General features: G+C 37.6%; 2 protein-coding genes across 5 annotated transcripts in view; one reads left to right on the top strand and one right to left on the bottom strand.

The window, feature by feature from the left end:
- The window catches only part of fig4 (FIG4 phosphoinositide 5-phosphatase), a 35,383-nt gene extending 20,479 nt beyond the window's left edge, over positions 1-14,904 (bottom strand). The window contains exons 1-11 of one of the 2 annotated variants that reach the window (XM_011491618.3): positions 14,465-14,904; positions 13,205-13,303; positions 11,731-11,854; positions 9,871-10,027; positions 9,601-9,651; positions 8,083-8,246; positions 5,851-5,979; positions 4,574-4,674; positions 3,894-4,056; positions 2,242-2,339; positions 189-322 (exon numbers count right to left, since the gene is read on the bottom strand). In XM_011491618.3, the coding sequence (XP_011489920.1) occupies positions 189-322; positions 2,242-2,339; positions 3,894-4,056; positions 4,574-4,674; positions 5,851-5,979; positions 8,083-8,246; positions 9,601-9,651; positions 9,871-10,027; positions 11,731-11,854; positions 13,205-13,303; positions 14,465-14,527 (1,283 nt within the window). In that variant the 5' untranslated portion in view covers positions 14,528-14,904. The remainder of the gene's footprint in view (positions 1-188; positions 323-2,241; positions 2,340-3,893; positions 4,057-4,573; positions 4,675-5,850; positions 5,980-8,082; positions 8,247-9,600; positions 9,652-9,870; positions 10,028-11,730; positions 11,855-13,204; positions 13,304-14,464) is intronic. The other variant, XM_011491619.3, reaches the window with a different exon arrangement.
- A 352-nt stretch (positions 14,905-15,256) lies between these two features.
- Positions 15,257-26,731, top strand: ak9 (adenylate kinase 9). Of its 3 annotated transcripts, XM_020714548.2 has the most exons (36): positions 15,257-15,299; positions 15,378-15,473; positions 15,592-15,655; positions 15,727-15,779; positions 15,856-15,952; positions 16,220-16,332; positions 16,414-16,566; positions 17,265-17,384; positions 17,689-17,763; positions 18,244-18,339; positions 18,466-18,605; positions 18,701-19,011; positions 19,255-19,373; positions 19,587-19,728; positions 19,805-19,859; positions 19,960-20,018; positions 20,104-20,145; positions 20,445-20,633; positions 20,757-20,884; positions 21,015-21,218; positions 21,294-21,542; positions 21,633-21,763; positions 22,758-22,977; positions 23,052-23,102; positions 23,177-23,362; positions 23,454-23,675; positions 23,771-23,987; positions 24,080-24,281; positions 24,388-24,528; positions 24,638-24,855; positions 24,934-25,130; positions 25,306-25,475; positions 25,611-25,709; positions 25,833-25,935; positions 26,012-26,126; positions 26,221-26,731. In XM_020714548.2, the coding sequence occupies exons 2-36, from the start codon at positions 15,381-15,383 to the stop codon at positions 26,415-26,417; spliced, it is 4,971 nt and encodes a 1,656-aa protein (XP_020570207.1). In that variant the 5' UTR covers positions 15,257-15,299; positions 15,378-15,380; the 3' UTR covers positions 26,418-26,731. The 3 variants fall into 3 exon arrangements, 2 of the variants coding, with proteins under 2 accessions (XP_020570207.1, XP_020570208.1); XM_020714549.2 differs by having other exon boundaries at positions 15,261-15,473; positions 23,457-23,675; XR_002293174.2 differs by lacking the exons at positions 25,306-25,475; positions 25,611-25,709; positions 25,833-25,935; positions 26,012-26,126; positions 26,221-26,731 and having other exon boundaries at positions 15,260-15,473; positions 24,729-24,855; positions 24,934-25,046.
- Positions 26,732-26,924: the final 193 nt, after the last annotated feature.

Below are 26,924 nucleotides of genomic sequence, written 5' to 3'. Positions count from 1 at the left end.
AAAGCCCACAAATCTATACATTTCCAAACAATTCTAAAGTTATTGTTTCAGAAAATGAAGCTCCTCGTGTATCATTTTAGAAATACACAATACTACAAATAATATAATTGTAGCTGTACTTGTGCTGTTGCAATGGCTCTAAAGGCTATCTATTCAAATACATGTGTTTGTATACTGCTGGTTAGTACCTTTTGGTGTAGCGGGCCATGTCCCACGCTATGTACTCAATGCAATGCTCTGGAGGGAGGAACTGATTGAGGTTGACCACAGCTGGGTAGAGGTCTTCACTCAGAATCTTCTCATGTTTTCTTTTTTCCCGTTTCTGCAGGATAAAAACCGAAAAAATAAAACTCTGTTCAATCAAGAAGCAGAGAGTTTCTCCTCACCGCGTCTGTCCATTAACCTCTCCCCCGCTACGGCATCTTTATGACCCATTCAGCACGGATGCATCATTACACACGTCTCCATTCACATTTGCAGCAACCACATAATTACCAGTACTTTTCCTCATTGACTCGGCACTATGGGCCAGTCTGGCACGTACGTACGCTCCCCAACACTTGCTAAGCGCAACCCATGGACACAAAGTCATAAAAGCAAATATGAGGGCAGAGGGGAAGTTACAATGGGATGTTTTTGAGTATCATAAATGAGTAGTTTGGCACAAAAAAAACAAATTTCGACAGGGTTTTTCTTTTTCTTTTAGCGAGCAATAAAAGCCACCTGGAACATGGAAACAGTTGGACTATATCCAAGTTTCCTGCTTGTCGTTCACATGCTCGGCCACGTGCGCCTTTCCTTTCAGAAGCACAATGAAACATGCTGCAGCCAGTATTAAAATCACGCACATTTACCTGACTGAGCACTACTCCAGCTGACCCCAGTACCCACCTGGGAGTAGTATCCTGTCAGGTAGCTTTTCTTTTTTTTTGGGGGGGGGGGCTAATGACAGGAGGGGGGTCCCCTCCCTTATTCCCCAAGGTCTGCAAATTTCACATGGCTGTGACTTATGCGAGGTTCTGAGCGCTGCTATTGGTCTCTCCTCTGGCAACTCCCCTTGTGACCGACAACGTGAGCTTGTAACCCAAGCGACAAATTACATGGCTGTGAGCCCAACAGAAAGTCTAATGTGATGCACAGTGGGATAAAAATGGTGGTGGGGGAAAAATCTGTATATGAAAAATCATCCAATGGCAAAATATTGGAAAATACATAATAAAACGTCAGGATTTACCTGACATCTGATCCGTTTTCCTGTGTTTAATCACTATAACTCAAAGCAGCTGATAAGTTGATATTTTGTGAATAGAAAGAAAGAAAGCCTGGTTTGTCTTTGTGTGGGATTTCTCTCTGTTTGTTTGAAGTTTTGCAATAGCAAAAGCTGAATATCAGGAATCCTAAAGAATCTGGACTGTCTATGAGGAGTAAAACAACTCACGTTTTCTAAAATGCTGAACAACCTAAACATCTTCATGGAAAGTTTGGGCACCCCAGGTTAAAATGTTTTATTTTTGCGCATAAAGAAGCCAAGGAAAGATGGAAAAATCTTCACAAGGCATCAGATTATAGATGACATTCTTGTAATATTAAAAAAAAAACAATAGGCCTTATTTCCACCCTTTGCACTCTCAAAATAACAGAAAACAAAATAAAGGCGTTCCCTAAACCTTTGATTCCCACTGTCCAGACCTGAACAGTTTTATATGTGCACTACAAACTTACTTTTATAGAATGGCTTTGAATGATCAGCTTCTTATTTTTTTAATTGACTTCTTCTCTGTTTGTATGCATTTTATTGTCTGATGTAATTTGATACTTTTGTTTTGAATTTTTGTCTTTAATCTGCTCAATTTTACATTTTCTTGTATCTCTCTATTTAATGAAAAGCACGTTGGCACCCTTATGGTGTTGTATAGTGATAAAGAAATAAAGTTTCATTTATTTATTCTCCAAAAGATCCCCTTGAAGTGTTTCTAAAAGGCACATTATCTTTGAGTTTCAGAGAACCATCTATGCTTCAACTCCGATAAATGTATTTATTTGACCTGTTCTGCAGGATTTACCTTAAAGAAAAATTGAAAACTTGAAAACAAACCATTTTTTAACGTTTTGACCAATCAATGCAGAGATTCTGCAAACAAGTATATACTTTTTCGTTTTTTATTATCATCATTTACATATTCTTGCTTGTGTGACATAAGAAGCTGATAACTTTTTTTTTTTTCTAACAATGTATGTTACCTTGACCAGGTTCAGGATGATGATGGGAGATCCGAACCGCTGCAGCATCTGGTCAAAATGTAAGCCGGCTACATGGGCGTATGGGTCTGCTTGGTCCACTTAGAAAAGAAGACATTTTAAATTAAATGCTTATGTGCCAACAAGTTCAGAAAAACAAATTCTACTGTAAAATAATTGAAATGTAGAATCAAATGAATACAGTCAAATCTGACATGCTAAATCTCCAGTTTGTCTATTATCTAAACTTTGAAATCATTGAAGTACAAAAGAATTCTAATACTTTTTTTAATATATAACTTTTTTAATATATAACTTGTGCGAATCTCGAGGTCAAATACACTAAAATACATTTGCCTCTTTGTTCAAAGCATTCATGCATTCACTCCATTTTACATTCTTCCGTCCATTTTCCTCTGTTAAACAAATTTCCAACTCTCCTTCCTCAAATAATAAAATTCCTTTTCTGTAGTCGTCAGCAACACTGGGTGATATTGGACATTTGGGGCTGAGAGTAAAAGGACTGGAAGAACTAGGTCAGACTTTTACTGATTTTTCTCCGTCTCAATCCATTCAAGCAGAGAAGTTCCTATTTCGGTTTATTTGGACTACTTTCTCCTCATTTTTCCTTATGTTAGATGAAAAGTGCGTTTTTCTGTTTTGTTTTGTTTTTTAACAGATGTGGTCTTAATGCCTCCTGAACTTAAACTGATGGGTGGCCAAACAAACGTAAATAAAATAAATCAAAAATAATGAGAAGTAAGGAATTTCAGGTTCCGGTTTTGATACCATTTTGATTTTTGTTTCTTCAGTGCGAAGATAAATAAAAGTCTAAAATACATATTTAGCAAAAATAGGGTGACATAAAGCCTATTATTCATATAAGACAACCTTTATTTGTGCTGCAATGGGGACATTTCAATAACAAACAATGTCAAACTGCACATGAACAGACAGAACCAAAGAATCAAAAGGGAAGCGACTGATTAGGATTTGAGCCGAATCTCAGAAATGTCAAGTAAGGATCTTCTTCAAGGATTACGGTGGCTTCAGTACCCTGATGCGAGTTAATAAAGTGAGGTATTTTAGGAGCACGCTGAGTGCATCTGACACAGGCAAATGCCATGTCAGGAGAAATAAAAAAGGTCAATGTGAGGGAAAGGAGATTACAGTTTCATACAAGAGAGGGAACAGAGGTGAAAAACACAACAGTCCCCAGGCAAATAAATCAAAAATTAAATGAAAGGACCCACCTGCTCTTGTTTTTCTAATTTAATTTGACTTCAGTGACACTGCAGTGAAGTAATAGCTTTATAATAGATCTACTCTTTTTACATGTGGGTGTTTTTGGTCTTCACATCAAACCATGAAAATGAACATTAATGGGGTTAAAGACACAAGGTTTGAAGGATTTTATTATTATATAAAGCTAAATCTAATCTAGAGTCTGGAAATATGAAGCAGTAGCTGTTATTTTAGGTTTCAAATGTTTTCCTTTAAAGACACCATAAAAACTTTTTTTTTCTTTTACTGTGACTTTTTAGGAATAAGCAATTTTAAGTTTCCTAACTGATGTCACAAGAAAAGTAGCCTCAACTGTGCTGCTGTCATGCTGTTTTTGTTTAACAGAATGTAATGTAGACAGGCAATCTTACATCTTATTGGAGGTTTGGGCATCATGGTGGAGATGTCCTGAGACCAGTAAAGAGGAACAGAACCTCGGACCTGGACGTACGAGGAGTAGCTTCCTGCTGTGAAAGACGTGACTGAAGCATCGTGGACGATCTGTTCTGTCTCCACCTCATTGGCTACATCGCCCTGCGGAAGCAGCGACAGGAAGAAGCCACTGTTTGCAAAATAAAAGTCTTGGTTGAAATATACACCAGAACTGATGGGAGGGCTTAACACCAAAACACAGCAAGAAAATTATGAAGTTTAATCTTCTTCAAGTTTTATTAGAAAAACAAAAATAACCGTCAGCTTTACAAAAGACAGCAGTTAAGGAAGACCTAACAATTCAAAATCTACATAAGTTTACTATCAACAAAAGGCTGAACTGTTTTGTACAGAAATACTTCTATATTTTTACCCAATAATTACAAAATTTTAAAATGGTGTCCATTTTTTCCCCCGTATTGCAGTTAGGAAACTATTTGTGTCTGAAGCTCATCTCTCCTCCAACCACACACCCACACAGACATTCATGCATACTGAAGAAGGAGGCAGTGGGTCAAATTAACCCCCTGCAATCAGGTTGAGTCATCTCAATCATCTTTCTGGCCCTCAACCTTATTCTCAGCATCAATCTTCCCTGTTGCCCCAGCAACCGCTTTACCTCGCAGTTGGCACCTCTTTTCAGGAAGCGGGTCCCAGCAAATCTACTGGAGCGCCTGGCAATGAGGGTAATATGAACCGGCCGGCCGTAAATCAGCAGCTCTGAAGTTCTGGGTTAAAGGAGGGATCAAAGCTCTTCGATTACAAAAAAAAAAAAAAGAAAATCATGAAAAATATGAAACAAAAAACAAACGTTTAAGTTTTCCAGCTAAAAAAATGCTTTACATTTAAATCAGAAGCGTCTAATCTTAGAAGATTCATTTTTTGCAAAATAGCTGTGTTGATGTACACGTGGCCATACCGCCTCGTGTCAGCCGTTAGAGTATGAGCAAGAAAGCAATGTAGGCCGTGGGAGGAAGGCTGTGCACTCTAGAAAGATTGCTGGTACACAGCCACATCCTTGTATCATAATGTTTAAACATTCTGTACACTATCATCTATGGTAATGCAATAAATAAAGGTGAGAATGCTTGTTTGTTCCTTTACACTGCATGAAGCTCAAAACTTTATGAACTACAAACCTTTGAATTTATAGTACACCCACTGGGTTTGCCTCACTCACGGAAAAAGAGCAGTAAAGCAAACAAAACTGCTTTTTTTTGGGTGAAAAATGCCATAAAGTAATCTATAAATACAGCTACACAACTTATTTTGTGAAAATGACATGCTCTGATAAATAACTTCAATGCTTTGCCTAAGGCAGACTTTTCTAGTCATAAATCAGACAACTTAAAATAAAAACTATGCATGAAAACTTACAAAAACTCACAAACTAAAATCTTACATTTATTTAAATCAGACTAAATTAATGACATTATTCATTTAAAAGTTTTCAGATATTAAAACTCCAAGTTTTACCTTTTAAAATAAATGAAAAAAAACATGTTTTGTAATTAAACTTTTCATTTGCACCATCCCTTAAGACCACAGAGGCTAGGAAAACTGTTTCCAATCAGCGTATTTGTTTGCTGAAGCCCAAAGTTTCAAATCACGTTCACGTTCATTGTGCTCCACGTGCATCAAGGATGAGGAGTGCCAAAGAAACAATACAGCTGCCTCTTCTGCTTGTGCGTGCTCAATTATAGCTGTCACCCCAAGCATGTCAAGCCCAAACAAAGTCTCTGGAGTTTTCACGTGTCTTAGGGCGAATACTGTTTAAAAAGTTGGTCTTCAAAACCATGGAAACATGTGTATCACAGCAACTAGAAGACACACAAATAGAATGTGCGGGCTCCCAGTTTATCTAGCAGAAGTGATCTGGAACTGCGGAAAGGATACTGGACTGGCCACAGAAGCCGTGGATTATATACATGAGCCAGTCCGGATGCACCGTGTCCTTGACTCGCTCCAGCAGCTTCCCGTTCCACACGTATTTGTAGTACGGCTGGTTCCGGAGGCCGTAAACCACTGCGCAAACATGAAACAATATATAACACTTTTAGGCACCCATTCACAAGCAAAGTTATCTCAAAAATGCTACCCAGTTAATAAAAAAAAAAAAACAGTGGAGACAATAAGTGTTTGATCCTTTGCTGAGTTTGTAAGTTTGCCCACTTAAATAGAAATTGACAGTATCATCCTAATGGACAGGTTTCTGTGCATTTCAGGAGAAATTTTGGTCCACTTGTCTTTACAAATGACTTCTGAGTCATTAGGATCCATTGGCTGTCACTTAGCAACTCTGAGCTTCAGCTCACTCCATAGGTTTTTTATAGGATTGAGGTTCAGGGACTGGCTGGGCCACTCCATGACCTTTATATGATTCTTCTTCAGCCATTCCTTGGTGGCTCTATGCTTTGGGTCATTATCCTGTTGGAAGACCCATCCACCACCCATTTAAGTCTCCCAGTGGAGGGAAGAAGGTTGTCACTCAGGATTTGACGGTATAAGGCTCCACCAAACCTTCCATCCACACGGTGAAGTGCAGAAAATACCCCCCAAAGCAGAATGTGTCCACGGTGTTCTTGTGATCATAGGAAGCATTTCTCTACCTCCAGACACGACGGGTTGAGATGTTGCCAAAGAGCTCTGTGTTGGTCTCATACGACCACAACACTTTCTCCCAATGACTATCTAAATCAGGAAATGGGTTTTGTTGACAAGCTCTACATGTACCTTCTTAAGCAGGGCTATTTCGCCAGCACTGCAAGACGTTAAACCATTATTAAACCAAAGTATCACCAATGGTTTTCTTGGTGACTGTGGTTCCGTCATCAACTAACTCCTGCTTTTTATTTCTCACTGTTCTCATGATCATGGAAACCCCACCAGGTGAAATCTTGTTTGGAGCTCCAGACCTAAAGGTGGATTGATAGTCATGTTCTTCTATTTCGGTCCAAAAGCACCAATAGTTGTGACCTTAACCCCCAGCTTCTTGCTGATGGGTTTGCAGTCCGTTCTACAGTCTTCTCCCTCAAATCCACAGTAAGGTCTTTGGTCTTTCAAATGTTGGAGAGTTTTGAGTCTGACTGATGGACTGATTCTGTGGACAGGTGTCTTTTCCACAGGTAGTTATTTCAAACAGGTGTCTTCAGGTGACAGGTTGATTCGGAGAGTCGAACTAGTCTGTGTGAACCAGAACTCTTAATGGTTACAAGGGGTTCCAATACCTATTTCCTACAAGGAAATGAAAAAAGAAATGCATATCAATTCTTTAAAGTCTTTTTCCTTTGTGATTTTCTATCTGTCACTGTTCAAATGAACCTACCATTAGGATGACAGACTGTCAATTTCTTTTTAAGTGGGCAAACCTACAAAATCAGAAATATTTAGTTCCTCCACAGTTTAATGCTTTGGGGTGTTCAAACACAGGCTGTCAGACTATCATGGTGCGTTTATGTGTCATCCTTCATTTTACCAATAACTTTCTCTGCTGTTAATCATTTACTTTTGTCTGTTTCAATTGTTGCATTTTGATTAAATAGATCAAAAAAAGTTGTATTTTTCCTGATCTGTAATTCTTCAAAAATATCCAAATTGAAGCAATGAATTCTTAATAATTCCACCAAGCTAAATGAGGCTGGAGACCAAAGCATTTATAATGAATGAGAGAAAATCTTGACTAATTATTATTAATTAGGAACCAGCTTAATGGAGTTTAGTAGTTTTCTTCTCAGCTTTTTCCATATTTGGTAAACTATGATTAAAAAAAAATTAAATGTGAAGGAACGTGATATATTGACTGAGAAGAAAACGACATAACAGGTTTATTTCTGTTACCCACTCAACCTTTATCCAAAATATATTATTTCAGTAGATTGTAGTCTGATTATTGATTCTTGTTCAATAGATGTAAAGAAAACTGGCTTTCCAAGTTTCTAGAACTTCAGAGTCTGCAAGGTCCAGCTCATCATCCTCTGTCCTCCCATTCTGCCTCTGCCACATTTTCTCTTTTTCCAGACTCTCGAAGCCAATCTTAAAGTGGACCCTGGTGTTCCTCCAAACTTCCCTGCTAGAACCTAACCCAGGCTCAACAAAGGACAAAAGTGGCAGTGATTGACCCCTGCTCACCTTGTGTAGGCAAACCCTCCTCCTCAAAGATGTCAAAGCTGTCCTGCTTGCTTTGTGTGTGAACCTTGTCCTCAGCAGAGGAAGCCTCCGACAGCCACTGCTCATAAGGTCTCTGCAGCAATGTCAGATTGCACTGCAGCGAGTGGCTCAGGTCATAGCTGTAGCTGCAAGGTACAAAGGCAATGTAAGGAAAAACAAGCACAGGCTATTCTCCTTCCTGCATCAATGATTTGGTACATTACAGAAACTAATTTACAAAAACTTTCTTCATTTTCACGTTTAAATAAACTGGGAAATCATTTTTTTTAAAGTGAAATAAATTAAATAACTGATTCATTCATTAGAATCTTCTAACTTAAACAGTTACAGCTGTGTTAATATTTTTGATTTATTAGACTTAACACATTTAAAGGATCAAGACTAGGATTTGTTCATCATAATAATGGTAAATGGTAAATGGCGTATACTTGTATAGCCCCTTTCTTCCTACAAGGACAAAGCGCTTTACAGTCACAGACCCATTCACCCATGCACACACACATTCACACACTGGTGGCGGCTCCGCTGCCAAACACAGGCGCCCGCCTACCACCAGAGGCAAGGTGGGGTTCAGTGTCTTGCCCAAGGACACTTTGACTCATTGGCGTGCAAGGTGGGAATCGAACCTGCAACCTTACGATCATGGGACGACCACCCTACCGCTGCACCATGTATTATTTCCTTTTATCACACTTACTTGTGGTGTCCCACAGGGTTTCAGACTTGGACCCCTTTTATTGTCCCTCTATTTTGGAAGAATTGTATTGAATTTCATTTCTATAGTAATGACATGCAGGTTTGGCTGTATAAAAAATATCTAAATGAAATTCTAAAATTAAATGAAAACTTTTTATTGTTTTGCTTATTTTAATTTTATTTTTTTTACTTGTATCTGTTTAAATGTGCAACATTTTTTTTATTCTTCTTGCTTTTTTTAATGTATTTTTATTTTTGATGTGCACATTTGAGTGTGTGTATGTGTATTTGGACTAAATGACATTTCTGTGCGCGTACGTTTCTCTAAATCCAGTATGATTTGACTTGATTTTATCTCCACACCAGGACGGGATGCAGGAGCTTTTGTACTTTGTTTTGAAAAACTGCATCTTAACAAACCCAAAAAACTACAAAACCCAATAAGGAGATGAAACCATAGAGAAGTTCTGCAGCATGAAGGGTTAGTATCATCTCACAGACACAAACTCTACAACCGGCGTTGAAAACTATAACTTTCTTTGTCACTCTGAAATAAAAAAAAAAGGTTAACTGCAGATGCGAGATACAGTTGAATCACACAGCACACAATCAAAACGCGATACAATCAATTATTATGTTGTGATTTAAAATAAAATGAAATTTGATTTAAAACTCCCCATAAATGCCTTTTTAACACTATCCTGTCTGCAAACACATTAATTCAAAGCAAAAAAACAAATAAAGTGCAATATTTTCCAATCAATTTCAATCAAAACATTATACCTGAAATAGAAGTTACTGGAAAGGTCCACATTCTGGAAAATCCGCACATATCTGTAAGACACAGAATCAGTCAGTAATCAGGTTAAAACTCAATTAAAAAATCCCAATTCATTTCATATTAAGGCATAAAAGGTTCATCTGTGGTCAAAGTTGAAAGCTTTTTGTAAACCATTTGCTTTAAAACAAAAAAGGCTGTGATGTTGTGTCTGTTCTGAATGTATTCCCGTTTTTTATGAAAGGAACAAAAACAAGACGTTTTAAGGACGATACCTCGCTTCATCTGGGTGTGTAACTCTGACAGAGTCATTTGGGATGTAGATCATGGTTGTGTCTTCAATTTTGTAGATATAGTGTCCGCCAATGTCCGCCATTACTCTGCGCTTGGTGATAAGAACGATGTAATACCCCTCAAGAAAGCGCACAAACCCTGCAATGCCATAAAAAACACATTTTCACACATTTGTCTAAGAAATATTTCTAATTTAGTTAATAAAAAGCTGTGAAAATAAAAAGAAAGTGGACGATCTGACTATGAGCTGCAGCTTTTGGACCAAATACATTTTATTTTTGGGTCGACTGAGGTTTTTCACAATAACATTTATGTAGGCAGTCCATTTATGGTTACATAATTAACAAAAATGACCCAAACAGCATCATGCAACCCAGTTAATGTTTAGCTTTTAGCTTTTGAGCAGCTATTTTATCATCTAGGCCACTCAACACATAATAGGGATAATGTTTGTATATATTTAGACTTTTTACAAGCACTACTAAAGGATTAGTCACAGAGAAAAAGTGCTTAATATTCTAGATTTGCATCCTGGAATAAATAATGTATGAATAAGTGTTAAAAAGCTTTTTAAAAATGTATTTATTGTTTCAGTATCTCTCGGATTTGAGAATTTTGTGTGCACATGTGAGATGAAGATGAGCCATTATGCAGCAAATGAGACTGGAAGGCTAATCCTTGAGGATGGAGATCTTTTATGCGACCCAAGCACAGCTCTGAAGCTCACATCTAATTTAACTAAACAGATGTCAAAGTCAGAATCTGTCTGTGTCAGAGTGACCTGGCCATCCTGAGCCTCAGAAATACACAGAATTAAACATGAAAAATACACAAACTGCTACGCTTCCTTCACATTAATAATGAAAATTCACATTTCATGTTTTGACCAAAAGAATTCTTTGACCAAGAGCAAAAGGTAGTCCGATTTTCCTCTGCCCTGCAGAAATTCTAAAAGAAAAAAATTTAACAATAAGGTTTTCCAGAAAATACAGTAATAAAAATACTTTGTAGCAGACGCATCCCACGAAACATCCAGACATTTTTACTTGTCAAGAATCATTCAAACAAAATCCAGCGCTCTATCACATCAATGACTTATCTTTAATAAAAGGTATTAGGAGAAAATAATTATAAGATCAGTTACAAAACCCTCTTATCAAATAAAGCCCTGACTTTGAAATGTAGGCCAGACAAACAGAACAGTCACATGAGGAAAGTGGAGCATGTTAAGATATGAAAAATTCCCATAACAAATAAGTGTAATTAGGTCTGTAGGGCAAGTATTGCATCACAGAGACAAAAAACGAGAGCTTGATTTTTCCCAAATGTAGGTTTTTTATTAGCTTTATAGAGTCAAATCCTCGTTCTGTTGCACAATAAAATGATGTTGCAACCCACAACAAAAAAAGCTCTGTTGTCAGAAAATGTTCGACACAATGCCACTTCAAATTTTGGAGGATAGTTTTCTAAAAGGCATTCTTTGCAACCGACCTGGATGGTATTAAAATGTTTGCGTGGATGGAAATGTTTTAAAAAATTGACTTTTTTGAAAATATTGTGTCCAACTTGCTATAACAATTCTATTAGAACCTCTGAATGAGAGCTTTGAAAGAGTCACGAGGCATGCATTGACCCCGTGTTTGCTTTTTATGTCAATCTATTGAAAAAGAAAATTTAAAAGCATTATTCTGCCATGTAGGTGGTCTTTCCACTGACTTTCCCTAAAAAGGCAAAAACCAGGCCACTAAACAGTTTCTGTGATCATTTCTTGTTTACATGGCTGTGAACAGTAAAAGCAGCTATTATTTCATAGAAGAGCTGGACAAAGGAACGGGACTCACCCACAATGCCAAAAGCCATGACAGATTTGGACAGACCAGAAGATCCTTTTTGGCCCATCTTGGTGCGGTTGCCCAGGTCCAAACGGCTCAACAACTCTCGCACTTCTTGTTGGTTATACACGTGCTTTAAGACAAAATAAAATAGGTTAAAGCCATGTATTTAGATAAAGGTACAGAGTAATATTTAAACACTGGTATATTTATTTCTGCTTTTTTACATTGTTTAAGAAAAATCCCTTAAATTGGGTGTTTTTTTACACATTCTTGTTGCATTTTTCTCATGAAGGAGGTAAATTAGGCTCAAAATTAGATTTTAAAAATGTTATTTAAAAAAGCCTCTAGTTTTGACTTGTAGTTGTGTAAAAGCTTCCTGCTCCGCTCCATTCTGATGCATTAGCATGTGGACGACAGAATCCATGTACTGTACGTCATCTCAGCTGGCATCTGTTCAAAGCTTTACGGTGGGATAGCTCCGATATTGCTCGCCATTTTTGTTGCATCCGTAATTCGAGGTTGGGGATGAGAGTGGCTATGAGATAGCTGGGGAGCTCGTAAAAAGCATGGTGGTGGGAAGTGGGGTCAGGCTTACCACACCCCCATTAGCAAATTTCTGATGAACTATTGCAGAAACTATCACGCCACATTCACACCGGCCATGCGACGTGCATTCTTGGATGCGCATGTTTACATTAGACAAGCAGGGAGCTAATGCTCTTTTTTGCTTTTTTGTTCTTTTCTATTGTTTACTAGCGCATGTCTGCCCCTACAGTTAGAAGAAGCTTGTTGTGAAATGTCAAAGCGGTGTAAAGCTTGCTTCAGAGTTATCACCCTGCCTAATTTACAGCAGCTAATTTGCTGGGTGGGGGTTGCTCAATCAGTCCCACTTTGTCACACAGACAAAATAATGTACAGCAGGTTTGCACTCCATGTTGAAAAGCATTTCTTAAACTGCTGAAAGAGCTGATGAAGAAATACAGGTTGGATGGAAAACACTAATTTTACAATGCTGTTATTCCATCTACTGAGTGCTTCAGTTTTGTTTTAAATAAAAGACTGGTTTGTATATCATGTAAATGATTAAAGACCCATTTTTTTTCAATTTAATACATCTTTTTTTTATTCTATTAATAGGTTGTTAGAGCATCCAGGTGAGACGTAAAAAATAAAATTCCAAAGTCTAAAATTTAAATTCCTAAGTGGGATGCATGCAGGATTTTCAGGTGACAGATTAACAGCCACAAATGCTCCATAATAAAAAATGCGTCGTGATAAAATTCACCCGCAACTGAATAAGCAGATCATCTGTCAGCTCCAAGATTTTACAACAAGAAAATAAGCAGTGCAATAACACTTTTTAATGGTACACTGGAGGCAGACTGAGTGATTGAAAAAGTTCCCCTTAGGCTCACTGCACTATATTACATAATCATATATGCTGGAACTGCACTGTGTCTGATAGAAACTCAGAGCTTACCTTGTCGTCGATTATCACCAGGTCCTTGGGTTCAGTCCGGTCAATCTTCAGGACTCGGTGCTTGGTCTCTGCCTGATTGCTCCCAACTAAAAAATACCTCTGCAGAAGAAAAATCCTTAGTGAATAAAATATGCTCCATTATAGTACAGAAAGATTCTAACTTATTTTATTGTTTTATTAAACATGTCAGATAAAGTACATTCCAGAGGCAGCTTTTTTTTTTTTTTTGGCATCTTATATTTGCTGAAAAAACTTTTTATTTTCCACAACAGCAACAAAAGCAGTTAAATGTGGACTTTTGGACAAAACAATTATCACACAAAACAGGAAACACCGCAATAGTATTTGTAGCCTAGATTTGATACAAATTTGACCACAAAGCTGTATTGTTAAATGTTCTTTGTCGGGGCCTCTGTTGTCCAATTCTTGTCTCTTCTTTTCAAATCTTCTTTTTTTTCATCCTGGACTCATAGATGACCCAAGATTTTCATTTGTCTGAAGAGTGTTATAATAGAACATGATGTTTCAGTACAGTCTGCTACCATTAGAGTCATTCTGTCTTGTTCCACACTTCCCAGTTCTCTATAGTGCCTCCTCCTTTTATTGCAATAGCTACAGTCTACTGTTAAGTAAAATGATTGAGAGTCTTTTGTTATCGATTAAATTCTCAAAAACTCAAATGTGATACGTATTTTTGTCTCCTTCACAGAAGTTTCAAAAATCCCTTTAACCGCACCAACATCTGTTTAGAAAAGGGTTTATTGTATACAAAAGAAAACTACAAAAAAAAACAACATTATGTCGCCTCTCGAGTTTACTTTTTAAACAAATTGGTAAAATATTATTATTAAAAAAAAATATATGTATATAAGTGGTGTACAAAAGTACATTTTAAAACAATGCTTTCTAGGTTGTTATGCATTACATCAAGTGATGTACGTTTTGCTGCCATCTAGCGTTTACATAAATAACTGCAGTTTTTCTGGACAACAACAATTACAACATAAATACCAACGGAAGTAGAAAACAGCCTAACTTTAAAAAAAATGGGGGGGGGGGTATTTTTTTAAATAGAACGAATGAACATGACAGAACACAAAATGGGAAACGTACATTAAAATATGACAGGAGTTACTACGCTTTTAACGGCTTCCGTAGTTGGACACGTACATTTACAAATTAACTTGCAGCCGATTTTTTACAGGCGTTTTAAATTTATTTATATAAAGTTTGTAAATAATGTGATATTGCGGGACTTACTGCTCTGGTTTCATACAGAACCATCTTCTGAATTCCACCGATGAAAGCCGCGGTCTGAGGCATGTTTCTTCGTGTGTTTTTTTCTCTTAACGTAGACGACACGAGTACTACAAAGTCACTTTTAGATGAATATAACTAGTCCTTCTTCAAAATGTCACAAATAAACGTGCAGGCATTAAAAGTTTCTTATTTCGCTCCAGTTGGCCATGCTCACCACCAATGCTAGCCTAGGCTAACTCATTCTTTACGATTCAGCGCAATTTAAGTTAGTTTTCCTCACATTTGTCAGCGACGACAGAGATTTAAAAAAAGACAGAGATTTAAAAAAAGCTATTAACTGTTAAATAAATATGCTGTATAATGTTATAAAATAGCTTTCCGTTGCCTTGGAAAGATGCGGGTTAGCATATTTTTTTTAAGTCATGTGACTGTAGCTTATCAGCTGGTATAGTGTCTCGGAGAGTCCAAAGCAAAAAATGTTGGGCGGAAGTCAAAACTTCTATTTTTATGCTATATTAAATGTTATATTATTACAAACATTTATTTTGATTTTTAAATATACTTGCAAAATTTGCACCATCCTTTTTTGTTAAAAAAAAGTAAAACTATTAAATGTGGTGTATTTTTTGTTTATTTATGTGCTCTTTTAATTACATTTGCACACTTGTTACCAATAATTGCACTACCTATGTGCATTAGTTAGTATTAAATGTATCAATATTTTGAATGGTCGTGATAGTAACAAATATTGTCACGTGACAGCCGCCTGCCAATTGGCGATGTTTGTCGGTTACTGTAGCAACGATGGTCCACTAAATAGTTTACCTTACATGGGGTCAGCCAGTCTTTCTTTTAGTCTTTTTTATCACGACTTTTTTTATAACCCCCCTTTCTTTTTACGATCTATATTCAGGAAATGGCGTGTTTGGTGGACAACCTGATGGAGGATGAAGCTGAGAAGGAAAGACTACAAGCAAAACCCACCTGCTTCCTCATAGTTGGAAAACCAGTAAGCAGGCCTATCAGTTTCTGTTGTTAAGTAGATTAGGATTCAGAGAAAAATATAATACAGACAAAAATACAGCAACCTTTATTTGCATCATGTGACTCCTCATGTTTGTTTACAGGGTGTTGGCAAATCCACCTTGGCCAAAAAAATGGCAGAATCCTGGAAGTGTGTTCTTGTTGATGGTGAGTGACTTTAAGATATATTTTTTAGAAAGATGTCTAGTACTTATAATTGCATCTGACCAATCTTTCAGACACTGACCTGCTCACGACTCACATAAATGATATGACTGAGGAAGGAGTGGAGGTAAGATATTTCTGTCTTATTTAACTCTTGAGCTTGAATTAGTTCTTTGTTGTGGTTGTAACCCTGAGATTTTCAGCTCCTTAGCATATTATCTGAGGGCAAAAGCATAACGGATGATGTTGTGCTGCAGCTGATTCTCGCCAGACTCAACTCACCAGATGTTAAGCATTACGGTAAAAGTTCAATGATGCTACAAATAAATACAAAAATTAACATCTTTTGTTGAACATTGTTTGCAAAGTATGTAATATTCACATTTCTGTGTAATTAAATGCTATTTTCCTTTTCCATTCTGGAGATTTATGAAGCATTTTTGAATGGAATGTGTTTAAAATTCGAGTTAATAAAACTAATCAATAAGGTCAAAAACTTCAACATGTCAAGGTGTATAAAGGCACGGGAAAACGGCTGCTGTTGCCTCATTTACATGTTTTGTGCAGGTTATGTCCTAAGCTGCCTGCCATTTCTGTCAGACGATCATCAGAACATTCACAAGCAGCTAGAACTGATCCAGAACCTAAAGTTGCCCCCGGATTTCGTCATTAATATCAAGGTTTTTCTTTTTCATTTGCATTGATATTGATTTTTTTTTCTTTCCATCTAGTTTTTACAGCAACTCTTGTTTTTCCTCAAGTGTCCGGATAGCGATCTGGTCCAGAGGCTGTCGGGTCTGAAGAAGCACCCAGAGACTGGACAGTCGTACAGCAGAGATCAGTGGGAGCGTGAGGAGGTGTACGGCAGGGAGGAGGAGAACCATGTGAAGGAGCTGGAGAGTGAGGAAGAGCAGGTCTGGATTAGATCATAGAGGATCCTCTTACTTTACAAGGGATTTTCTTTAAAATTGTTGCTTCCAATAGTTATGTACTGCTTATAATTTGTCTACTTGAAAAAATATAAAGTTGAAAAAAAAACTACACAGATATAGTTTTATAATGACCCCATCCTTTCTAAATCACATTATCATTTAAAACATTGTCAATATGATTGATCCTTAAATAAGAATTTAGTAAAAGTCTGAGACTATAAAACAAATGAGTTTTAGGAAGAAATACACGAATAAAAGATTATAAGCTAAAAACTGATGGAATGACCAACTCCAAAGCATCTGTTTTAAAGAAACACCAATTTAGACAGTCTGAACGGAAAAACCAGTAATTTATTTTTTTAAGGCGTGTTCAAGACATGGTGATATCAAGTTCAAACCAAATCATGTCACAAATATGTCATTACAATCTTAAGAAACCATGTTACAAAGATGGATTATTTTTAGATTACAAATTAAATCATTTTTGCATTTGATTTAACTGTAAACCGTGTTCTACCCTAAAGAAAATGGATTTGGACTAAAACTACGATAAAAAAATATTTTCTTCAAAGTGTGAGCAGTTTTATTAGTATGGGATTATTTTTTCTTTAACCACTGAAAATTTGATATTTATCATTCCGATTTATTCAATAAAATGTTGTGTCTTTTTATGCTATTAGAGGGATGAGGAACTCTCAATGGACAGCCTTGACACGCTGCTGTGGATGCCGGAGAATCTCCCTGCAAACACCCATGACAGAATTCACTTGTACAATGATTCAGTGCTGGCAAAACTGAAAGTGAGTCATAAAGACTTTTGGGTTTTTATTTGTTCTGGTTACGATTTTCACATGGTGGTGTAAACGCCTAATACAGAAAACTGAACTTTAATTTTTTTTTCCCCCTGCAATTTTATGCTTCAAATTTATTTTCTCTGAATTAATCACAATGTAATATAAATACACAAAATTACTGTGGTTTTGGTAATTTTTCTGAATCAAACATGTTTAGCCACATAATAAAGTTAATAATCAAAGCAATTACAGATGTTCTGTTCCCCAACTATATTTGTATTCATGATTTCTTTCTGTTGTGCTGTTCCAGGACTACATGGAAGGCCATAATCCCATGTACTTACTAGAGCTGGATGGGAACAGCACACCTGAGGAGCAACTTCAGGTAACCAATGTATCAGATATTACCTACATTTAGAAAATACCTAATACTTGTTTAACAGGCAAGTGAAGTTTTGTGCTCTGCAGGTTTTGATTTCTGTGAAAAGCTTTGATTTTGTTGCTTTTTTTGTTTCAAACATGGTAATAATTAGAAAATAATCTATATGATGCAAACTTATAGATGATAATTATAATAATAGCTTGACATAAATAATATAACAATATAAAACATGTTTGAAAAGGAGCAGGCAGAAGCTTACCTTTTGAAGCCTGCCCAGAAAAAATAAAAATAATTATAAAAATAATAATTATAAAAATTAAAACACAGAGAAGGCTCTGCTACTCCCAGATATGTAATCAAAGTCAGAATATATTAACCATTGTTTAAAAAATCATAACGTCTTTATCTTCTTAATAGTGTCAATACCATATATCTATGACTAGTCATGTTTAATATTAATTTCTTAAATCCTTTTCTCTTCAGTGCGTGATGTCTCGTCTGGGATCCATGGCTGTACAACCCGTCGCCGTTCCGGTGCTCCTAAACACCGCTCTCCTTGAGGAGGAGACAGAAGATACGGTCGGGCAATCTTCTGGTTTTATTCCAAAATAAAGGATGCCCCTTAAGCAAAAATAAGTTTGTCATGTTTCCTTTCCATTCTAAATTGATTAACATTAAATAACCTATCATTCTTCTCTTTTCCAGGAAGATATTTTGACAAGTTTATCATCTTCCAGAACAGTGGCCCCTGGTTTTTGGTGGAGATGGAGCCGCTGGGGACAAACCTGTCCTGTGGCTCTGAAAGAAGGCAAGAACCTCACTGGCAGTGCTGAGTTTTCTGTGGGGTGAGTGCTCTTTGACTTACTCTCTTGGCTCCAACTTTATCACAAAATAAGTGAAAATAACCACTGACTATTGATTTTCTTTTTTCTTCATGCAGCTTTCAGGACAAACTGTACCTCCTGTCTTCTCGGGAAGCCCATCAAAAGTTTCTCACAAACCCCAGACAGTACCTACTTCCTCCAATGCCCAGAACTCCTTGTAGAGTGTCCATCATTGGGGCTCCTCTGACGGGGAAGAGCACTTTGTGCAGGCTTGTAGCTCAGCATTATGGAGGAGTGGTGCTTGATGTGGAGGAGTTGCTGCAGCCGGTGTTTGCTATGGCTGAGCAGGAAAGATTTGAAAAAATTAAAGTTGAAACAACGCGGGCTGCAATCAAGAAAATCAAGGAAAGTAATGAAGAAATGTTAGGCGAGTTACAACATTTTCTTTGTAATTCTTTTACATTTCTTTTTGATAAATGAAGCCTCTTATTGAGTATAGTTTAGTGCATACCTCACATTTCCACAGTCATATAAATACCTATTTCACCACATACTTGTGGAAAAATGATTTTTTTTTCCCTTTTCATAAAGCTTAAATGCATTTATTTCTATGCATCCCTCATGACAGCTGCTGTGAGCTTATTAATGGAAAATACTCTGCTTGTCTCAGTGACAGAGAATCATCCAGCTGTGCAGGAAATCCTCTTTAATGCCATGGAAGAGGCCAGAAAGTCAAGTTTACCTCCAATTGACCTGTACGCCGAGGTTCTGGAAAAACACATTAAAGAGGTATTAAAGCTCTAAAACTGAACATATTTATTATTGAATGTAAAGTAATAAAAAAACCTGTCTTATAGTTTCAGCTGAATGTCTGCTGCAGGTTAACTGATTCTAAAGTTTTCATGAGATATAAATCCACAATTGTTTTGGAATTTGGCGTTTCTTCCTGTCCAACGAACTCGTGATCAGGATGAATCAGGTTTAAATGGCTGAATGTTGCAGATTGAAGAAAAGGAGGTCTCCGATAATGAGGATTGGGCTGGGTGGGTGCTTGACAACTTTCCTAGGAAGCTGTCAGATGTTGAAGTGTTAGAGAAAAGTCAAATCCTGCCAGACTTCATCTTCTGTCTGAGAGACACTGCAGGTAAATGAAAAACACGTGTAATCATTTTCCACTTGAAATTTTCTGCTATTGTACGTCTGTTTATTTTCCATTTCAGAGAAAAAAGGGAACAAAGACATGATAGACAGGCTTCTGAGAAAGAAAAAACTATTGTACGTATAAATGTAGCCATCATCTTTTCCCCGTATGTTGCTATTTCTGTTTTTAAATTATTTATGCAACATGTATTTGCTTTTCAAATCTTTGGTATAGATTGCAAAAGAAGCTGGAGAAGCATTCAAATCTGCCAAAGGTTGTTGAAGAGGATGAAGGTATTGTGATTTTTGTGACACAGCTCACATTATAGTCTATTATCACCTGTAAAATTGGTTTTATCTTTCCTTTTCTTTTCATTAGATAATCCAGAACGTCCTGCTGATCCCCATGAAATAGAAAATGGTGAGACTTGTTTAAATGATAACTAAAATTAAAAGCAAATCTACTGTCAAATCATTTAGAAAAAATCCAGTTTTGCTTGAAAAAAATCTCTCCAGTAAATTTTAAACACTTTATTATAGGAATTTAATTTCTTAATGTTAAAAATGTTCATTAAAATGTGCTTTTGGCTGTATCTAACTACAGCTGAAGTAAATATAGACTAAAAAGAAGTAAAAAAAAATAAAATAAAACTCTTTAGAAGAGTTTTATTTTTGAAAAACTTTTGAAAACTCTCGTTTTCTCTCCTTACTGGGTCCAAGCTGGAACACCAGAGGAGATCTGGGAAAGCAGCTATCAAGAAGAGATTTCAGGTTATGTACTGCAGACACAAGAGTTTGATAAGGAATGGGAGCAAATGCAGATTGCTCTACCAACCACCTGCTTTGAACTGGAGATTGCTGGGAAAAGTCCTGAAAACCTGACCCAACAGATTATCTTTGAAATGGAGAGTAAGTATAAAACTTACAAAAACCAACAATTGTTAATAAAGTACTTTTGAAAACTTGGTTTACAGATTTGATTCGTTGTAGAAAAGTTTTAACAATTTCTTTTTGTAAACTCCTGAACTTCAGAGTCTTTTCAGTATCAGTCCCACAAGTTGTCTGAGACTGACTTAGAGGAGGAGGAAAATTATTTCAAAGTCTTAGTTTACCAAGACGAGGAAAACAGAAGTGATATTTCTTCAGCAGAAGAGGAGGATGTAAGTAATCACATCTGTCGTTTTGTTTTTTAATTTTATGTGCTTTATTTGGAAAGTTTAATGATGCAAACACTGCAAATATTGACCTTGGAAGAAAAAAAAAGAAATAAATTGCTTCATTCTTCTATAGATGCAGCCCAAAGCTAAAAGGTTGTTAGGAGATACCAAGCATTTCTGTCCAGTTACCTTAAAAAACCACAACGTTCTGCATCCGTGCACCGATGACATCGCTGCAAGATACCGCGAGAGGTTCTATTACTTTTCCAGCCAGGAGGCCAGAGACTCTTTTCTTCAAAACCCTGCTCAGTTTGTTGCACACTCTGAGCCTCTCAAGGTAGAAAAAAAAAACTTAATAAAAAGGCATGCATTAGTTAGCTGTTTGACATCTTCCTTCTCTCCTATTCCAAAGCCTCCTGCCCTCCGAATCTTCATGCTGGGCCCCAGAGGATCAGGCAAATCCACTCTGAGCAAATGGCTTGCAGAGAAGCTTGGGCTCTTCCACATTCAGTTTATCGAAGTGCTCCAGATGATGATCATGCCCAAGACAAAAAAGCGAGTGTCTTTGGTGGACGAGGACTTACCTTGGAGCGACAACTTTGGTGATCTGGAGGCCTTGAACAAAAAATTAAGGCAGGGGAGTGAGGACAAAATCCCAGAGGTCCAGAAAGATTTCAACCAAATTTTGAGTGAGAATGTTAAATTGTTCTAGTACTGTATAATGAGGGTGTTTGCCAATGTGAGTTTACAGCAGGGGGAGTCTGGAGATGACATGACGACAGAAGAAATAGCCATCAAAGCGTATCTGTCAACAGGAAAACCACTAAATCCACAGATTCTTGATGCAGTTATCAAACCCTTTTGGAAACAAGAACCATACATGTAAGTGAAACTACCAGACTTTTTGTCTGAGCGTTTACTTTTATCAAAAACCTAAAAATAAAACTGTGAGAAGACCAGAAGTCCAGCTTTTGGTCATTTCTTGTATTTTCAGCTCCTTCACACCATGTGCTGCCAATTTGCAACGTACCACTTAATCCTTTTTAGCATCACTTAAAAAGGAAAAAAACACTGAAAAAAAATCGATTTTTTTATATGATAACAAATATTTACATCTTTTCCCATTTGCTTTCAACACATCTGCTCTGTAAAAAAAAAAATTAAACTCAATAATCTGCGACAGACTGTCGACCTGTCCAGAATGTCCCCTGACTTCGCCCATAAGTGACTGGTATAGGCTCTGGTAGCCCCGTGACCCCGAAAGGGACAAACGGAAGAAGATGAATGAATGAAAACACTCAATAATAACCACTTATTAAACTGTAGTGATGATTCACTTTTTAGAATAAAAGCTGAAAGAGGTGATGTGGTTATATTTCTCCTTTCACTACAGTTTTCCTCATATCAAAGCCTACTTTGATAAAAATTGTGTTTTTTGAAATGTGTTCTTGTGGTATTTTTCTGATGAAGGAGGACACAAAATTAAGCTCAAAACTGCATTTCTGAGTGTTTCTTTATCCAAATCCTGTTGAATCAAGAGCAGACAGAAAAATGCTGTTTGAAAAAGAGCTTATTTGTGATATAAAAAATATGTTTTGACTACAAGCTCCCTTTTCCGAGCTCTTAGCAATGGCAAGGGGAAAGGGGGGTGGGGTTGCTTTGGACGGACAATCCCTCCCACAACTCAGAGGAAATTTTCAAATGAACTACTGTCTCTCTGCAGAAACGATGCCCTAACGACACAATTTCTTTCATTTTAACTAAGAATGACAATTCTAATGAAAGGACCATGAAAATAGATCAAAAGATGAACTGAGTGGGTCTTTAAACAATGTTCCTTCTTAAGGAAACCTACTAAAGAAACTTTCCTTCATAGGTCTACAGGCTTCATTTTGGATGGCTTCCCTAACAGCTTTGAGGAGGTGCAGTACATGCTGGAGCAGCAGCTCCTTCCTGATTTGATTACAGTTTTGGAATTGGACGTGTCAGAAGTTCAGAGGCGTCTTTTGCCGGCCTGTCTGAAAAAATGGCGAGAACTCAGCAGCTGTCACAAAAAACAGCTGAGACTTCTATCTGAGTTGCGCAGGAAAAGTTGGGTAAGAAAGTGGAAATGGATGGTCCACGTTCGCCCGACTCATGTCTGACTCGTTTGTTGTGTTTTTTTATGTAGGAGGACATGATCACAAAGAGAATGACTGATCTTAGACAGGCCAAAGCAGAGGTACAGTCAGTGAACTCTTGATTACATTTATATTTTGGCTTCTTTACTTGCAACTCTCTCTTTTTGGAAACCAGGATGAAGATGGGGATGATGTTGATGAAGAAGATGAAGAGGATATAGAGGCATCTCTAAGGGAAGAGTTTCCTTTTGAAGATGACGACCTGGAAAATATAGAGACTGAGGACGCAGCAACTCAGAGACTGGAGCTGGAAATAGATAATCAGTTTCTAACGGATGAAAAGAACCTTTCAGCTGTGATGGTATGAAGCAGACACAGATTCAACGTCAAACGCTGTTCTTAATGTCTCATTTTGGGATGCGGTGTTGTTGGATTTCTGCTACTTCCACAAGCAGGAAAGCCTCAGCGAGCATAATATTCCTCCAATGGCAATAGATGCATCTCGCAGACTCGTAACCGTTCAGCGCCAGCTGCTGCAGAGAGTCCAGCCTCTCCTGACCGACAGAGAGTCGCTCTTCCAAACATGCCAACCCGTCTCATCCAGGCTGGCAGAGAAGCTGCTGCTCTCCAGTTACAAGTTTCACAGTGGTTTTGGCTGCTCTGATCCCGTCCAGGTGGGGATCATTTTAAAAAAAGAATCCCTGATCTCTGCCTTGGTCTTCATATTATACTTTTTCATTTTTCTTTTTCCTGCATCCTTGATTTGCAGCTCTACAAAGAAAGAGACAAAATCCAGCCTCTCCAGTGGCCCCTCAACACAACCTATCCCCTCCTTTTCAACCAGTACGTCTACTTTTTTGCAACCAAGGAGAACCGCGACTCTTTCATGTCCAACCCTTTAAAGTACCTTCAGCAGCCAAAGCCTTCCCCTAAACTTCCAATCAAAATTGCGGTTGTTGGTCCGCCTAAATCAGGGAAAACCTCAGGTACAAACTAAAACACATCAAACTGTTCACGCTCTGACCTGTTTCAGCCAGTCGCTGCTTTAGTAGTTTCGTTCTGTGTCATATTTTCACAGTGGCGGAAAGGTTTTCCCAGAAATACGGCTTAGAGCGGCTCTCCATCTGCGGTTGCATGAACACGGTCCTGAACAATCAGGGGCATACCGACCTCGCCTTGAAAATGAAAAAGTATCTCGTAGAGGGCCTTGCTGTGCCTGATGAACTGGCCATTCAGTGTCTGATGGTGGCGCTCATGCACTCCACCTGTAGCACTAAAGGGTACCAATCTACATTTTTGAACTGTGGACTAAATTCTCCATTTCAATCCACCTTGATTTATTCTGAGAATCCATTTGGAAGACATTCTTGCTTCCTTGTGTTCCAGGTACGTCTTGGATGATTTTCCAAAAACCCTAGAGCAAGCGGAGTTGATGAGTTCTAACAGATTCATCCCCATGGTCATGACTGAGCTGAAAATGGACTTTCAGGAGGTGCAAATGAGAGGTCTGGCCGACAAGACCAACAAGTGAGACAACAGCCATGTTTAGACCCAGAGTGGTTTTTTTTCTCCTTCTGACAACTGATTGAAACCAAAAATTTGATCAAATGTGTTACCCTTTGCCTCTTCGCTGCAGGCCTCACATGTTGCATGAAAGCTTAGAAATTCTCAAAACGGCAGATTTCAACTACAGGAAAGAAGTGGTGCTCATTAGGTCTTATGTCCAGGAACAATATCAAAACTGGCTTGTTCTTGATGCCTTGAAGAGCAAATGGTGGATTTGGGAGAAGATTGCAGAGGAGGTCAGCATCAGCATCAAAAACATCAGCACTTACCTGGAGAGGGCTCAAGCTGGTATAAATATTTGATTGAGCTCATATTTTAGGATTTCTAAGGCACACGACTCAAATAACATGCTCATTCCTTTGACAGGCCAAGCAACCTGCATCTACAGATTAAGCTTAACACCAGACGAGGTAGCGCGCGGGCTTGGAACGTTTGACCAGTACTGCCCTGTGTGTCTGGCTCGACATTGCCACCTAGTGGACTGCTCGAGAACTACAAGCTTTGCTCTTGTAGCGGAGTATAGGAAACTTTACTACAAGTTGTGTAGTGAAAAACACCTGGAGGTTTGTGTTTCTTGCCATTTCAAGCAGATTATTCAAATTTAAAATAACCGTGAGAGTTATTTTATTGCGAATGTTTATTTATTATGAATTATTTGAGCAGATATGTCAAGTTACCTTAAAATATTATACGAACACGAAAACAAAGAAAATAAATGGATTTTCAATTATATTTCAGGAGTTCCTGTCATCCCCTGATCAGTTTGTGCCACCGGGGTGCCCCCACATGCTTCCACAACCCCACCTGCTTCCTAAAAAACTGACTGAGGTTGAGGTGAAGAACAGGTTCCCACAGCATCCTGAACTGAAGGGCTTCTGCCCTGTAACTTACCAGGAAGGAAAGCAGAGGTACTCCACTTTTCTCTGATTGTAATCAATATTTAAGGATGTAAAAAAGAGGAGCAATCTGACTCAAACATTCTGTCGTGACTGTTTACCTTAAAGCTTTACCATGTTAGTTGTTCATAATAGTTTTTGTTATAGATTCGAAGCTCTGGTTCAAGGAAAGGCTAAATATGCAGTAGAATACAGAGAACAACTTTACGTCTTTGCGTCACAGCAGAAGCAGGAGAAATTTTTGAGGTGATGCTTTTTTCCCCCTTTTTTTTTGCTATTTTGAAGAATATGAACCAAAATATCAAGTTTTTGTTTTATCAGCTTTTGATATGTGGTGTATATTGATGGTGTTGACACATTACGTTTTAGGACTCCAGAGGCATTCTGGAACCAAAAGTTACCCAAAAAGGTTCCAGCTCTTTGTGAGCCTGTGCTGCTCACCTCACTGCCAACACTGGGCTACATGGAACAGGTTAGATACTTAAATCAAACTGTTTCTTACGCTTTATACTGCCTTTGGGTCTAAGATTTTTTTTAATTTATTTAAGGGAATGGCAAACCCTTTGATCAAGGCCATGACAGCAGCTGGGTGTCTCAGACCAAAGTATCCTTTTCTCAGTGCACAGAAATCAGTCCTCATCTATGTGGGTCTCTATTTGAAAGGTACGTTAGATGTGGCAGGAGCTATAATACATTGTAAAGATAATTCATTTTTTTAAATGGTAAGGATTTGGTTTTGCCTGTGTGTTTTTTGTAGCTTTTAACCCCAGGAGCAGTGAATACTCACGTCAAAGATGCAAAAAGAAGCTGGCTTCATTTGAGGAGGACTGCACGCTCATTCCATACCTGAGCGCAAAGATGAACTGTCTTCCGGTTGAGTTCTCTGTTGATCTTCAGTTTAAACTGAACAAATTCCTGGCTCTTGAAGGTGCTGCATCTGTTTTGCAATTTTGAGCACAGCATGCCTTTTGTTTCAGTTCCTAAATGCAATGTCAATTTTGTACAGTACAGTAAATTTTGTTAAAGTATGCTCAGGAACTGCAGGAAATACAAATTGAGAACATGTTCATTTTTACTGATGTTTTGCTTCTTTACTTGACTGATTTAGAAATAGACAATTTTCAATAAAAAAGTATAGCCTTCTAGTATCGTTGTCATAACACTTAAAAAGAGATTTCTCTTTTTTCTAATGAATGCTGAGTGTGGTGGATAAAATGTGTGATTTTAGTTTTCATTTCCTGTCAATAAATAGTTTTTTAGGTCTATCATACTTTGTCAAAGATGATTACTGATTTCCGAGAACATCCAGATAACCCAGCTAATTGAGTATACTGTACACACTATTTAGCACTTTCTACTTAGAAATGTTCTCACGTGACTGAAAAAAACAGAGAAAACTGTGAGCGTTTTAGCATTTATTGCATGGAATTGGTCATCAATCGACACTTTTTAAGGTCTGCA

Source organism: Oryzias latipes, chromosome 24 (assembly GCF_002234675.1).
Source record: "Oryzias latipes chromosome 24, ASM223467v1".
Taxonomy (NCBI): Eukaryota; Metazoa; Chordata; class Actinopteri; order Beloniformes; family Adrianichthyidae; genus Oryzias; species Oryzias latipes.
The sequence above is the reverse complement of the archived record's forward strand: the minus strand, read 5'-3'. Positions and strand labels throughout refer to the sequence as shown.

Bases quoted from the DNA above. Each gene is read 5' to 3' on its own strand.
- ak9 (XM_020714548.2), top strand. From the start codon at position 15,381: ATGGCGTGTTTGGTGGACAACCTGATGGAGGATGAAGCTGAGAAGGAA. The intron at 16,567-17,264 runs GTCTGGATTAGA...TTATGCTATTAG, and splicing joins TGGAGAGTGAGGAAGAGCAG to AGGGATGAGGAACTCTCAAT. The intron at 18,606-18,700 runs GTGAGTGCTCTT...TTCTTCATGCAG, and splicing joins AGTGCTGAGTTTTCTGTGGG to CTTTCAGGACAAACTGTACC.